Raw genomic sequence first — 13,517 nt, 5'->3', positions numbered from 1 at the left:
GTACCGCGCAAAGTGACGATGGATCCATCAAGCCTGACCGAGGAAGGGCCTGCTGAATTTGAAAGTCACCGAAGCAATTGACATCATCGTCCATTCCCCAGGTCAATTGGTTCGGTGACTTTCAAATTCAGCAGGCCCTTCCTCGGTCAGGCTTGATGGATCCACCGTCACCTTGCGCGGTACTTTTAAGACAGAACAGACTGTACATACGAGACGATAGCGCCGAGACAGACCGTTCCGTATCCGGCCTCCGCAGTCCGCACTTCACCAATGGCGCATGCCTGTCGCTCTAGAACACACACGTATTTACACACCTATAAAACGTCTGGTTGCTATGGCCTCAGGCCTAAATCAATGCTTAGGACTACAACAGCCTCAATTGCAATTGGAAACGCCGTATTGCCCGGATTGAATCATCACTGTGAAAGTAAAACACGATTATTTGTAAAATATTTATGTCAATTTCCATATGTTAAAAATGTACAGGTCAGTAATCTACATGCACAAGTAATGAATAATGAATACTGAGCCGTCTCTCGCGATGCTGCCTGTACAAGATCGGTGAACATTGTACACATTGTCAAAAAAATCGGCGCGCCGTTCTCTAAAAACAATAATCTCCGTGCGGCTGGTGCGCTGCCGGCCGAGCATTATGTCACGATTCGAGGGCGCCGGCACGGGGCCGTCCCGGGACGGCGCTGACACCACCACACACTGTGCGCGCGCGCAGCACTCAGTCAGCACACGCGGCCGGCCGGTCAGCTCTGGCACACCACCTGTCCGTCTGGCACGGCGCTCACTCTCACCTGGACGGGCGCTGACGCCGCCGGCGGCCGGCAGCACTATGTACATACAGCGATCGGCCGCCGCCCACCAACAACGCTAACAACCGAGAATATCGCTCTTATTGCACCATCACAGGACGGGCGGCCGGCCGGCCGGCCGGGTCAGTGGTACCAGCCGCCGAACTGGTTCGTCTTGGCGGCGCCCGGCTGGCCCATGGAGGGCGGCAGCGGCTGGGCGGCCTCGGGCGCGCCGCCGCCGCCCGCCATCATCATGCCGCCGCCCTTGTGACCGTACATAGCCGGCGCCGGGCCGTTGTTGTTCATCATGGGCTGCGGCCCGCCGGCACCGAACATCGGCTCGCCCATCATGTTCATGCCGGGACTGGGGCCCCGCATCATAGCGGGCGCCGGTCGCGGCCCCATCTGTCCGGGCAGCGGTCCGCCGGCCACCATGAGCTGGCCGCCGGCCATGGGGCCCGGGCCGCCGGCCATAGCCATCGGCCCGCTGTAGCCGCCCTGCATCGGCCCGCCCATCATCGGCCCGCTGGGCATCATCATCATGTTCATCTGTCGGCCCATGGGCCCGCCGTGGCGCGGGTCGCCCATCGGCATGCCGCCCATCGGGCCGCCGGGGCCCATCGGCATGGCATTGATGGGCCCGCCGGGGCCGGTCATCGTCATGCTGTTGGCGGCGCTCATGGGCCCGCTCATGCTGAGCGGCGCGCCGGGCCCGCCGCCGCCGCCGCTCATCGGTCCGCTGGGCACCGTCATCACCATGCCGCCGTGGCCGGCCATGGGCCCCGGCCCGCCGCCCTGATCGCCCATCGGGCCCGACATGGAGCTGGGCCCCGTGAAGCGCTGCAGGAACTCGAGGCTGGGCGGGCCGCGCGGCGCCGCCGTGGCCGTCTGCGGCCGCGTCGGCAGGTACTGGATGGTGTTGGGCGCGCTGGCCTTCACCTGGACACTGGCGCCGCTGTAGGGCCCCGGCTGGCCGGGGGCCGCCGGCCGGCCGGGGCCCATCAGCGGTCCGCCGGCGCCCATCATGCGCGGCATCATCGCCGAGCCGGGCGCGCCCAGGAACTGCTGCGCCGCTGACGGCATCCCGCGAACCATGGCCGCCTTGGGCGACGAGTCGGGCTGGTTGACCGTGCAGGGCGCCATCGATACCATGGGGCCGGAGCCGGGCCCGACGGGCGCCCGGCCGCCGCCAGCTGCCGCCGCCGGGCCGCTCTCCACCATGCCGCCCGAGAGGAAGTTGTTGGCCTGGCTGGTGGCGCCGGCCGAGGGCGGGCCGCTGGTGACCGGGCTGCTGCCGCCGCCGCCGCCGCCGCCGCCCGTCAGCTGCTGCGACATCTGCACCATGGACGAGATGGGGTCGAACATCTTTCCATCGGCCATGGAGATGGGTACCTGCTGCGGGTTGAGCGGCATGTGCGCGTGGCTGATGGGCAGGTCGCGCTCGGACGGCAGCCGGCCCGGCATCATGTCCGAGTAGGCCGGCATCCGCGGTCCGGCCGGACCCATCATCATTGGGCCGGACATGTGGCCGCCGGACATGGGGCCCACGGGCACGCCCATCGGCCGGCCGGGGCCGCACGACATGGGCCCGCCCAGCGGCCCCTGCAGGCCGGCCGGCGACGGCGCGCCCGGGAACACAGCGGCGGCGGCCGAGGCGGGTGGGCCGCCCGACAGCGGGCCCGGCGGCACCGAGCTGGGCCGGCCGGCCGAGCCGGGGCCGCCGAACCGCTGCAGCGACTCCGGGCCGCCGGCGCACGACGCCTTTGGACTGGGCGCCGGGAAGCGGGCGTCTGCGGGCGTGCGCGGCCCGCCGGGGCTGGGCCCGGGGAAGCGCACCTTGGCGTCGCCGCTGCAGGGCGTCAGCGGCGCCGTCAGCTGCGGACTGGGCGCCGACAGACGGTCGCCGCCGGGCGTCAGCGCCGACCGCTCGCCGCCAGATGGCGTCAGCGGCGTGGCCGGTCCAGTGCGCGCCAGCTGGCCGTCGGCCGCCGCCGCGGACGACAGCTCCGGCACAGACGTTGAAGGCACGCTGCAACGCACAGGGGGAGAGGGCGTCCGTCAACGAGCGGCGCAGGCAACTGACGCGGCACGGGCGGGGAACCGTGCCGAGAGGGCGACAACACATTACAACAAGCTGCAGCAATGTAAATGGCATGCCAATAAAACTACAGCTGCTCGTAAGTCGTAACTATGTAGATTTATCGAGTATGCTGTATAGGAATGCCTAACAAATGATGGAAAGTAACAAATGAAAACCATTGACTTCAAAGTTTGTGTAACAAGCTGTAAAACCAGTAAGATGCCTTTTGGGCCAAGGAAGAGAGAGCGTTAAGCGTTCCCTCGAGCGAGGAAGCGTGCACTTATCTAGCTGATCCCCGCTAGTGTACCCTCTTCCAGCCCAGTCGACACGGTCCCTGTACAGATGTAGAAGCGACCCCTGCACAGTGCACGTGCGCACGTGCAGTAGCGCCCCAATCATAAGACGAGCAAATACATTGCCCGGTAAGCGCCCAATGAAAGACCAAAATTTTAGCACAATCCGCCCACTCAATGCGGCGTTATTGAAAGCGGATCAACTTTGACATCCCTGAGCTGGCACGTGCCGCGACGCGACGGTCTGCCACATGAGTGGTGCTTTTTTTTTTTGCTCTTTAGTCTTGGCTCGAATTGTCACATCACTGGAAATCTACCTGTAAGCCCCTCGGAATGTGTATGTGTGTGCTTTTTGACATGTCAACATGGTCTATGAGGGGTCATTTGGACTAAAGTAGCAGACCTAAGGCACTTTTGTGACTTCTGTTGACGCGTTGGATTCGGAAAATCTATTTAGATTAGCAGACATCAGACTTGGTGCGGCTTCGTGCTCAGTGTGTGCGGCTCGAATATCAGGGAGGGCCCTACTGACGCACTCCCCCCCCCCCCCCCCAGCTCCAGTCTGCTGCTGAACCCGCAGAAAATCGGCCGCCCGCAACTCCACCTTGTCTTGACTGTCGCATCAGCTTGGGGAGGCTAGGCATTTGCGTATCCTTTGAAAATGAAATGTTGAGTTGCATCTGGCTTTTTGCTAAGCGCCACTCGTGAATATAAGGCCAGGACTGCGCCGGCCCCCATCAACCGTGGCGCTCCAGAAACCACTTTAGAGCGCGCGTCAGTCAGAGCTCATGCTTTCACGTTACAACTATTTCGGAGAATTAAGCGATTTTTAGCTCAATCCGGGCTTCAATAGGCCACCGTTAACCCGCGCCCTAACTCGGCTGCTGGGCCACGGAACGACACGCGGTAGGCGGCGCTCGAAAAAAAAAACGTAAAAAATAATAGCGAAATTACTTCAGTCACTTTTCGGTGAAGCTAAAGGTAAGGTCACCAGGTCACCAAAGGTTTAGCCTATTAGGACTATTTTCGATAAACCAGCGCATTTCTGGGAAACGAATACAGCTACAGCGCCGCAGAAAAAAAAACGCATTTGACAGCGCTGTGAACGCTCTTTCTAACAATTATCTCGGATTTGACCTACGTTCACCGAAGGAAAAACTGCCAAAATTGGCTTTTTGTGTAAACGGTTTTCTGCAAATACTTTTGACTCAAAACTTGCACGAGCTTATTTTTATCGGCATCGTGTTCCTCTGTCAAGGCGCGTTTAATTAACTATAATTAGACTTTGAAAGGTCAAATTGAAGTCCAAATTATAGATTCGACGTTCAAAGCGACTGCACGCTGATTGGCTGAGCTAAGCCTCTGCGACAAGTGGCTGCTTTCTTGGCATTCTTCTACAAGGCACCACATTCCTATACAAGGCACTCTTTTCAGAACGAGAAATGAAATATCTTTGCCTAGGGTGATCGTTGGAGCGTAAAAGCTCCTGATTTGTGCTTGTCTCAGCTCAAGCTACAAAACTGCTATTCCAGTTCAAAACTCTATGTTGAAAGTGATGCATTTCCTTTAAAATTATGACCTGATCGGAAAAGGTCTTGTTGCAAATCAGTCGATCCGTATCGTCGACCTGAACACATCTAAGGCGTTCATGCCTCTATTAAAAGTTATTAGCGAAAAAACTGTTGGACACCTTTCGTGACACGTGATGACCTCAGGGACTTAGGGAGGGGTCACGGGTGCCGTTTTCCGGTTCAGTATGTCGTGTTTACTTATACCTCAGTGTTCCAGTGTTCGAGTGAGTTACGCTTGGCTAAACGAGGCGCCTTTCATTTCTCTCCCAATGACTTATACACCAGTATAACGCCTTTTGGGGCGACTAACGGAGCGAGCGAGAGGGTGGGCCTTGCACGTGCGAAATTTCGAGGGGGTACCTCCAACTGACTTGTGCACGGCACCTTACTAACCAGTCTCTAGCGATGTGCCAAATTTGAGCACAATCGGCCCAGCCGTTCTCGAGATCTGGAAGCGGCACCCTGCACGTGCAAAATGGGTCCCGACTGACTTTTGCACGGCACCCTGCTAACCGGTCCCTAACTGTGTACCAAATTTGAGCGCAATCGGTCGAGCCGTTCTCAAGATCTGGAAACGACCCCTGCACGTGCGCACGTGCAGCAGCACCCCAACTCTGGCACATGGATATACAGTGCCTAGTGGGTGCCTACCTACATGCCAAATTTCAGCGCAATCGGCCAAGTAGTTACCGAGATATTTCAACAATTACAAAACTGACACCTCTTCGTTTTGCACGTGGCACGTGCATTAGGGGTCACCCACATGCATCAGGAATAGTCCAATACTTGGTAGAAGGAATGAAGCTACCCTACAAAAATTACCGCAAGTAAATCGGTCAAGTGGTTGCTGAGATATAAGCCTCGCAAAAGCGTCCGCACGGCCGGCCGCTCATACTCAGAAATTTCCGTCAATCTAAGGAAAGACTCCGCTCGCTTCGCTCGCTCCGTAATTATAATATACATTAACATTGCAGTCGGGAAATCACAAAAATGCCCTGACCTTAGGTTAACGATATCCAAATTTCAACATCAAAAATTTATACATACTGCTACCCTATCAATTGTTGAAATTTTCAAGGCGATCCATCACTCGGCGTAGCTATGACAAGAATCGATTTTTTTTAGGTGGGGTCACTTGCCGTGACCTGGCGACCTGACCTTGAGAGACCTTAGTTTGACATTTTTCACGATATGTGCAAAAAAGATGTATGATAAGGTGTGCCGAAAACGGCGGCGCTCAGTTTTGAGGTATTCGCGAAAACCCGCAGGTGGGGGGGGGGGGGGGAAGGGTGTTCAAACAGCCCCCCCCCCTGCAGTGCACGAGTTAACAAACTGTCGGGCCGGCTCGGAGCACCGGACGGTGCCCCCCCCCCCCCCGACCAGGGCGGACAGTGCCCGGCACCGTCTCGCGCCACTCGCCGGGCCGCACTCACGACGGAGGGCGGGCGTCGGCCGTCTCCCGCAGACCCGTGTTGGCCTGCTTGTGGATGGTCAGCTCCTGCCCCTCGAAGTTGTTGATGTACTGTATCTGCTGCGGTGAAGGCACGGGCATCAGGTTGGGCTCGCTGGCGCCGAACGGTGCGCCGCCGGCCGACCGGCCGAATAGGTCACCTGTCGGCGGAGCGGGCGCGACTGTCACACACACTACCGACACCCACCACAGCGTTCTGCCCACCGCGACACAGCTGCGGCCCGCCGACACTACACAACACACCCCTGGGAGCGATGCCGATACTGCATAACTGACCTGCAGCCTCGGTAACTGGAAGCTAATCACAGTTTGGACCGTAACGTGCGGCTGATAACCGTATACCGAGGGCCCATTATCAGTATGGTTTGGGCTTCTAATTGACACCGAATTCCCGCCGATGTCTCTCCCGAGAACACACACGTGCACACACGCACAAATAGAGCCGCCATCTGACATGGTTTGCTACATGACTAGTTACACTCACCGGCCTGCTGATGGTGCATGCCGGGCGGCGGTGGCGGCGGCGGCGGTGGCGGCGGCGCGGCTGCCGGCGCCGGCGCCGCCGGAGACATGCTGCCCGGCAGGCAGACGGGCGGCTGGCTCTGCGGCGGCGTGAACTCGGGTGCCGGCACGCGGCCAGCGCCGGCCGCCGCCGGAGAGGCCACCGACGCCGGCGTGCCCGGGTTGCTGAGGTGGCGCGGCGAGGGCGACGGCACCGGCCGCGGCGAGGGCGCCGCCGTGCCGGCCAGCGAGTGCGGCGACGGCCCGGGCGTGGGCAGCCGCGGGCAGACGGCCGGCGAGCCCAGCCGCGGCGAGCCGCGCGGCACGGATGTGGTCGGCGAGCTGGAGCTCGGGTTGGGGCTGGACAGGGCGCCCGGCACGCCCGGCCGCGGCTGACTCACCGGGTACGGCGGCGGCGGACCCTGCATCCGGCTCGGCATCATCATCATCCGCATGTTGGGGTGCATGCCGCCCGCCGGCACCTGCCCGCACATCGGGCTGCCCGGGCCCTGCGGACCCATCGGACCCTGCGGACCCATCGGACCACCGGGGCCCTGCGGACCCATCGGGCCGCCCGGTCCCTGCGGACCCATCGGGCCGCCCGGTCCCTGCGGACCCATCGGCATACCGCCGGGGCCCTGAGGTCCCATGGGCATGCCGCCGGGGCCCATGGTCATCAGTCCCTTTCGGCGGCGTTCATCGTAGAACTCGGACTGCAGCCGCTGCCACTCCATCTGCGCGGCCATCGAGGTCGCCGGCCCCCCGGGGCCCAGCATGCGCGCCGGCTGCGCGCCCATCATACCGCCGGGGCCCATGGGGCCCATCATACCGGGCCCCATCGGTCCGCCCTGCGGCCCCATCATCGGTCCGCCGGGACCCATGGGGCCCATGGGGCCGCCGCCGGGGCCCATGCCGTTATTGTGCATCATGTGTCCGTTGGGCGCCATGATCATCCCGGCGCCGGCCATGGGCGCGCCGAGGCCGCCCGGCCCGCCCAGCGGACCCATGGGCCCGTTGGTCATCTGGCAGGCGTTGGGCGGCTGGGCGGGCGGCTGGGCCGGCGCGCCGCCGCCGCCGGCCGGCCGCGGCTGGTCGGGCAGCAGCATTTCGCCTATGCGTTTGAGCGTGGCCAGCTGGGAGGCGCGGTGGTGGCGCTGCTCGGGCGTCAGGTCCTCGTCGGGCAGCCGCTGCACGGACGTCAGCGGCCGGCCGTCGTCGCCGCCCGGCACCACGCCGCCGCCGTTGCCGCCACACGGCATCGACGACGCCGTGGAGAAGCGCATCGCCGGCGACGACATCATGTTGGGGCCGCACGACGGCGACGGCATCATGTGCCCGGCTGAGCTGACCTGGGCCGGGACCGGGCATGGGGGACGGTCAGTCAGGGCCGGACGGGTGCGGTCGGTCCGACATGGCACAGCCACACCGCGCTGCCCCAGCAGCCGCAACAGAATCACCCAGTCATCAAAAGATACGCATCCAAGGCAACTTACTAGACAAAAGAAAGATGTTGAAAGAAATATGTAGTATAATATGAACTACATAAGAACGTCGATGCATTCAAAAAGTAAAACAGCCTACAATGCAGCTATACAGTATACACGGTATATGCAACAATGCTGCGGTTAGGGTCAGGCCACAGCAACGACATAGTATTCTGGATGAACCAGATCTTCATTCGCTGCCACTTACCATGCAGTAGGGGCCAGGCATACCCGGTCCACCGGGTCCCGCCATGGACATGGGAGGTCCACCGGGTCCCGCCATGGACATTGGAGGTCCACCGGGTCCCGCCATGGACATGGGAGGTCCACCGGGTCCCGCCATGGACATGGGAGGTCCACCAGGCCCCGCCATGGACATGGGAGGTCCACCGGGTCCCGCCATGGACATTGGAGGTCCACCGGGCCCCGCCATGGACATGGGAGGTCCACCGGGTCCCGCCATGGACATGGGAGGTCCACCGGGCCCCGCCATGGACATGGGAGGTCCACCGGGTCCCGCCATGGACATGGGAGGTCCACCGGGCCCCGCCATGGACATGGGAGGTCCACCGGGTCCCGCCATGGCGTTGGGTGTGCCGAATTCAGGCGGCGCCGGAGCGCCGTGCCCGGTCGGCTGAGGCATGCCCCGCGCGCCGCTGGCGGGCCGCTTGCTGTTGTACAAGCCGGTGGCCGGCGCGCCACCTCTGCTGAACTGACTCATTTTGAGCGGGTTCCGCTGTGTGTGGAGGGGAGAGGGAGATAGCTGAGCACAGGCACCGCACACAGCAACGATACAGTCCCAAACAGGACACACGAACCCGGGTGGCAGACCTACAGCACCGGTCCTCGTACAGTTACACCACACGGCCTGGTCCGGTTACACCACACGGCCTGGTCCGGTTACACCACACGGCCTGGTCCGGTTACACCAAACGGCCTGGTACAGTTACACCATACCACCTGGTACAGTTAAACCACACGGCCCGGTACAGTTACAACACACGGCCTGGTACACCTATATCAGACGCCTCCAGCATCGGTCCTGGTACAGTTATACCACACGGCCTGGTACAGTTACACTACACGGCCTGGTACAGTTAAGCCTGAAACAGACTCTTTCCGCATTCAGGGAATAGCATGCGAGAGCCTATTCAAATACACCAAAGCACGCTCGCATCAATCGCACGCACCTCCCGCATGCGATTGATGCAGGAAGAATTATAATGTATTTGAACAGGCTCTCGCATGCGATTTCTTGAATGCGGAAAGAGTCTGTTTTAGCCTTTACACCACACGGCCTAGTAATTACACCACACGGTCTGGTACAGTTACTACACACGGCCTGGTAGTTACACCACAAGGCCTGGTACACTTGCACCATACGGCCTGGTACTCTTGGTCTCAAGATAAGGGCCCAGGCGACCTGTAGTTTTAATGCGGTGAATACCCTTATCCTCGCCACAGCTCGGGCCGAGTGCACCTATCCTCCCACCCAGCCCCACCCCCACTCGAGTTGTGGCGAGGGTTCACCGCATCCGTACTACAGGTCGCCTGGGCCCTTATCTTGAGACCAATATTACAGTTACAACACACGGCCTTATACAGTTACACCACACGGCCTGTTCCGGTTACAACACACGGCCTTATACAGTTACAACACACGGCCTGGTATCGTTACACCACACGGCCTTATACAGTTACACCACACGGCCTGGTACAGTTACACCACACGGCCCGGTACAGTTACAACACACGGCCTGGTACACCTATATCAGACGCCTCCAGCATCGGTCCTGGTACAGTTACACCACACGGCCTGGTACAGTTACACTACACGGCCTGGTACAGTTACACCACACGGCCTGGTACCGTTACATCAGACGCCTCCAGCATCGGTCCTGGTGCGTTACACACCAGAAGTTGGCCTATTTGAAGTTGGCGAGCAAAAACCCTAGAGCGAAGCAATTCTAACTGGTAGTTCCTCGACTGTCCCTCGCACTGGCGGCTCTAGGGGCAGGGCGATCGGGGCGTTTGCCCTTCAAATAATAGACATTTTGTCGTTTTCTTCGCATAGAAAGAAGACTTGCACACTTCTATTGAAAATATAATTTAAATTACACAGCGACAGGTGAAGAAGCAAACGATTTTGAAAACTGGAAACCTTTACTGGCACAATATTTCGGGGTTGTTTTGTGCGCGAATTGCATGTAGGGTAAGAGTACACACTGTTCATGAGGGTAAGAGTACGCAGAATTATACATTATATCGAATATACAGAAATATAAAGTTCTTAATATATCGCTCAATCACGTTTGTTTTGTAGGTACCTATATCATCAATGGAGCACTGTGAGGCAGATGCGTAGGTACCCGAAATTCTTATAAATACGAGGTATGCTCCCTTTTGATTGTACATTTTTTTTTAGAACCATATAACTTAATTATTTCTTGTTTAATAGATTTGCAAGATTTATTTTGTTTTTATTTTTGGATACTAGAATTAAAGTAAATGTCTTCTGAATTTGATGTTAGGCATTTGGATAGTACAAGCTGCATAGGTGTGTGTTCATATGCTTCTTGCGTACTCCACCCGCATGATGTGCGTACTCTTACACACCCCATGTCGACACCTTTTTTTAAAACCCCACATTTGTTCTTCGGTGAATTTCAGACAAGTTGGTTAGAGACCTTCAAAAAAGGTACAATCACTCGATTTTTCTCAAGTTTGTCTGTCTTGGCAGATAAAGCAATACCAGAACAGGCCTACGAACACACATATTTGATCAGGATCGGACGATTGGACACTTTTAAAAGGAGATCTTTCGTGCCTCCCGGAAATTCCCGGGAGAGCAGATGTGGGGTTTAAAAAAAGGTGTCGATGTGGTAAGAGTGCGCAACAGCAGCGGTTCAGAAAACGTCAGTTTTAGACCACTTCCATTTACGCTGAAGGATCGTTGCCTCATGGGTTGATGGCTAATTCAATGAACTTTAATATTCCATATTTGCGATTTCTTTCTTTCAAATATTAAACAAATGAGAGCAAGAAATCCCTTAAGTGAGTACTCTTATACGACTTCACCCTACTAAATAATCGATTTCATAATTCTGAAATGTTGATCTCATTACGGGTGAGTTCAAATTGGGCGTTACGTAGGTTAACGAACAAATATTGACCGGGAGCGATCGGCCAACCGGGGATTGAAGGGCTTACATCTCTGATACCACTCGACTACATATCATCGGCCAAATGGTCTTCGATGGTACCTGCCCCGTGCGAAAACGGGAAGGGACGCCATAACTGTTTCTCTGACAATGACTTCGCAAAAACTAGGTCAATGGCGTTAAAACTTGCCTCATCATTGGACACATATCGGAAAACACATTTCCGAGTGTCACGGTTGGTGTGCTTCTGCACGTGCGCATGTTTAGGGGCCATTTTTATATCTCAAAGCGTATGCGATGGTTGTGCTGAAAGCGGGCTGGCCTTTAAAGGTAGTGTGCCAGCTTTCCTGGACCGTATGGAGTTAATGGCCCAGATAAGGAGAACCGGATTTTTAGAACTTATCCATACCTTCAAAACTCATGGAAACGTCTTAAATTCTTCAAATTTTGAGTACCCCAGTGCGAAATTCGCCCCGACGGGTTGTCGGTCGTACCCCAACCACATTTCACACCACTATGAACAATAAATGCACACACTGAAATCGCTATTACCGATATGCTCATCCAATCAAGTTTCGATAAACCCGTTCATCATCAGCTCCTGCGGTTTCGAACACGCCTGTTAGGTGGTGCGGTAGACCGCGCCCAAAGCCAGGGCCCCGATAACGTGAGGTAGCCGAGTCAGGGCAGCGTGCGCTGACCCAAGCCGGAGCCGCGCGTCCTCCCGGTGTCATGTGATAGCCTGGGGCTGCCCGCGGGGATGCGGTAGACCGCGCCCAAAGCTGCGGCCCCGGCTTGGGTCAGCGCACGCTGCCCCGACTCGGCTACCTCACGTTACCGGGGCCCTGGCTTTGGCCGCGGCTTCTGCTCATACTTTGTGGTGCGGTGGTGGTGCGTCGGGCTGCGCGCTCTGACTTCGGCCAAGAAAAATGCGTCAGCTGATCATTGTCATTTCTGCCACTTGCGTGTGGTGAAATGGGGTCATAACTTATGAGACGGCTTTTTCATATCAATTATTTTACATAAAATCATATTTCAAACCATAAATAATGTTCGACAGCCATATAAAAGAAACAATACCAATACAGGCTTACAGTTTAAGGCTCGACATTGTGTTGTCTACGATTAGACAGCTGATAACTCATTCCCGTACGTCGTATGGTCGTAACACTATAATGACCTTTGCTTATTGTCACATGTGCGCCGCATTCGCGATTGTTGCCGACGCCTGTTTGCAGGTGAGCCCACTACAGTTGTTATACATATCTAAAAACCGATAAACTTTTAGGCGAAAAAGGCACTATTCCAGGCCCATTTTTGATTTTTTTTTGCGATATTAGGTAACAACAGAAGCTTCTTATCCTAGGAAAAATAAAATGGGAAATCTTTCAAAGGTGGCACACTACCTTTAAAGGCCATTTCAAAGAGTCGCCGCACAAGTCGGTCGGGTCTCACTTTGCAGCTGCGGGGCTCACCACTGCACACCCGAAGGGCGCCTTACTGACTTTTATGTGATAGTACATGAAGGATTGGTAGCCAGCGAGAATGCTAATGATCCTGTGCCCGGCGCCCACAGAGGCGGCGCCCACTTACGTCCAGGTATTTTTTGGTGCCGGGCTGCGAGCAGTGGTAGGCGATGATGGTCGGGTACTGGCTCTGCAGCACCACCGCCTCGTACGCCTTGTTGGCCAGCTGCGTGCTGAACACGAATATGTGGCTCTGCTGCTGCATGTACTGGGCGTCGGCCGTCATCGGCTGCTTGTTGATGACACTGGAGGGCAGCGGCTGGGCGGCCGGTGCCGGCCCGCCGCTGGCCGGCGGCTGCGGCGGCTCTGCGGACCAGACGGCCGCCCGTCAGCGACACGGGGCACAGTCGGACACACGGAACACAGCCGGCCACAGCAACTACAACACAGCCGGCCACAGCAACTACAACACAGCCGGCGACGCCGAGCACATCACACACACGGAGCACATCACAGGCAGCAACACCGAGCACAGGGTAGTGATGTGGCCTGTGTGCCTGCGTTAGCGCATAGCACACCCCTCCTCCGGCAACCAGCTCGGCTGCACCTGAACCTGATGCAACAGATCGGTTCACAGCCCAGCTAGCCACCATCGCGGCTCTCATCGTCCGAAACTGGCCCTCCAGC

The 13,517-nt window shown here is 57.7% G+C and overlaps 1 protein-coding gene across 3 annotated transcripts in view; it reads right to left on the bottom strand.

Annotated features, from left to right (window-relative positions):
- Positions 1-438: 438 nt before the first annotated feature.
- The window catches only part of LOC122384452 (collagen alpha-1(I) chain-like), an 87,382-nt gene continuing 74,303 nt past the window's right edge, over positions 439-13,517 (bottom strand). For all 3 annotated transcript variants that reach the window (XM_043371843.1, XM_043371844.1, XM_043371845.1), the window contains 5 exons: positions 12,958-13,196; positions 8,412-8,939; positions 6,703-8,068; positions 6,181-6,358; positions 439-2,832 (listed from right to left, as the gene is read on the bottom strand). In XM_043371843.1, coding sequence (XP_043227778.1) covers positions 948-2,832; positions 6,181-6,358; positions 6,703-8,068; positions 8,412-8,939; positions 12,958-13,196 — 4,196 coding nt within the window. In that variant the 3' untranslated portion in view covers positions 439-947. The remainder of the gene's footprint in view (positions 2,833-6,180; positions 6,359-6,702; positions 8,069-8,411; positions 8,940-12,957; positions 13,197-13,517) is intronic.

Source organism: Amphibalanus amphitrite, unplaced genomic scaffold (genome assembly GCF_019059575.1).
Source record: "Amphibalanus amphitrite isolate SeventyFive unplaced genomic scaffold, NRLGWU_Aamphi_draft 000190F_arrow, whole genome shotgun sequence".
Lineage (NCBI taxonomy): Eukaryota > Metazoa > Arthropoda > Thecostraca > Balanomorpha > Balanidae > Amphibalanus > Amphibalanus amphitrite.
This window is presented reverse-complemented; position numbering and strand designations above follow the sequence as displayed.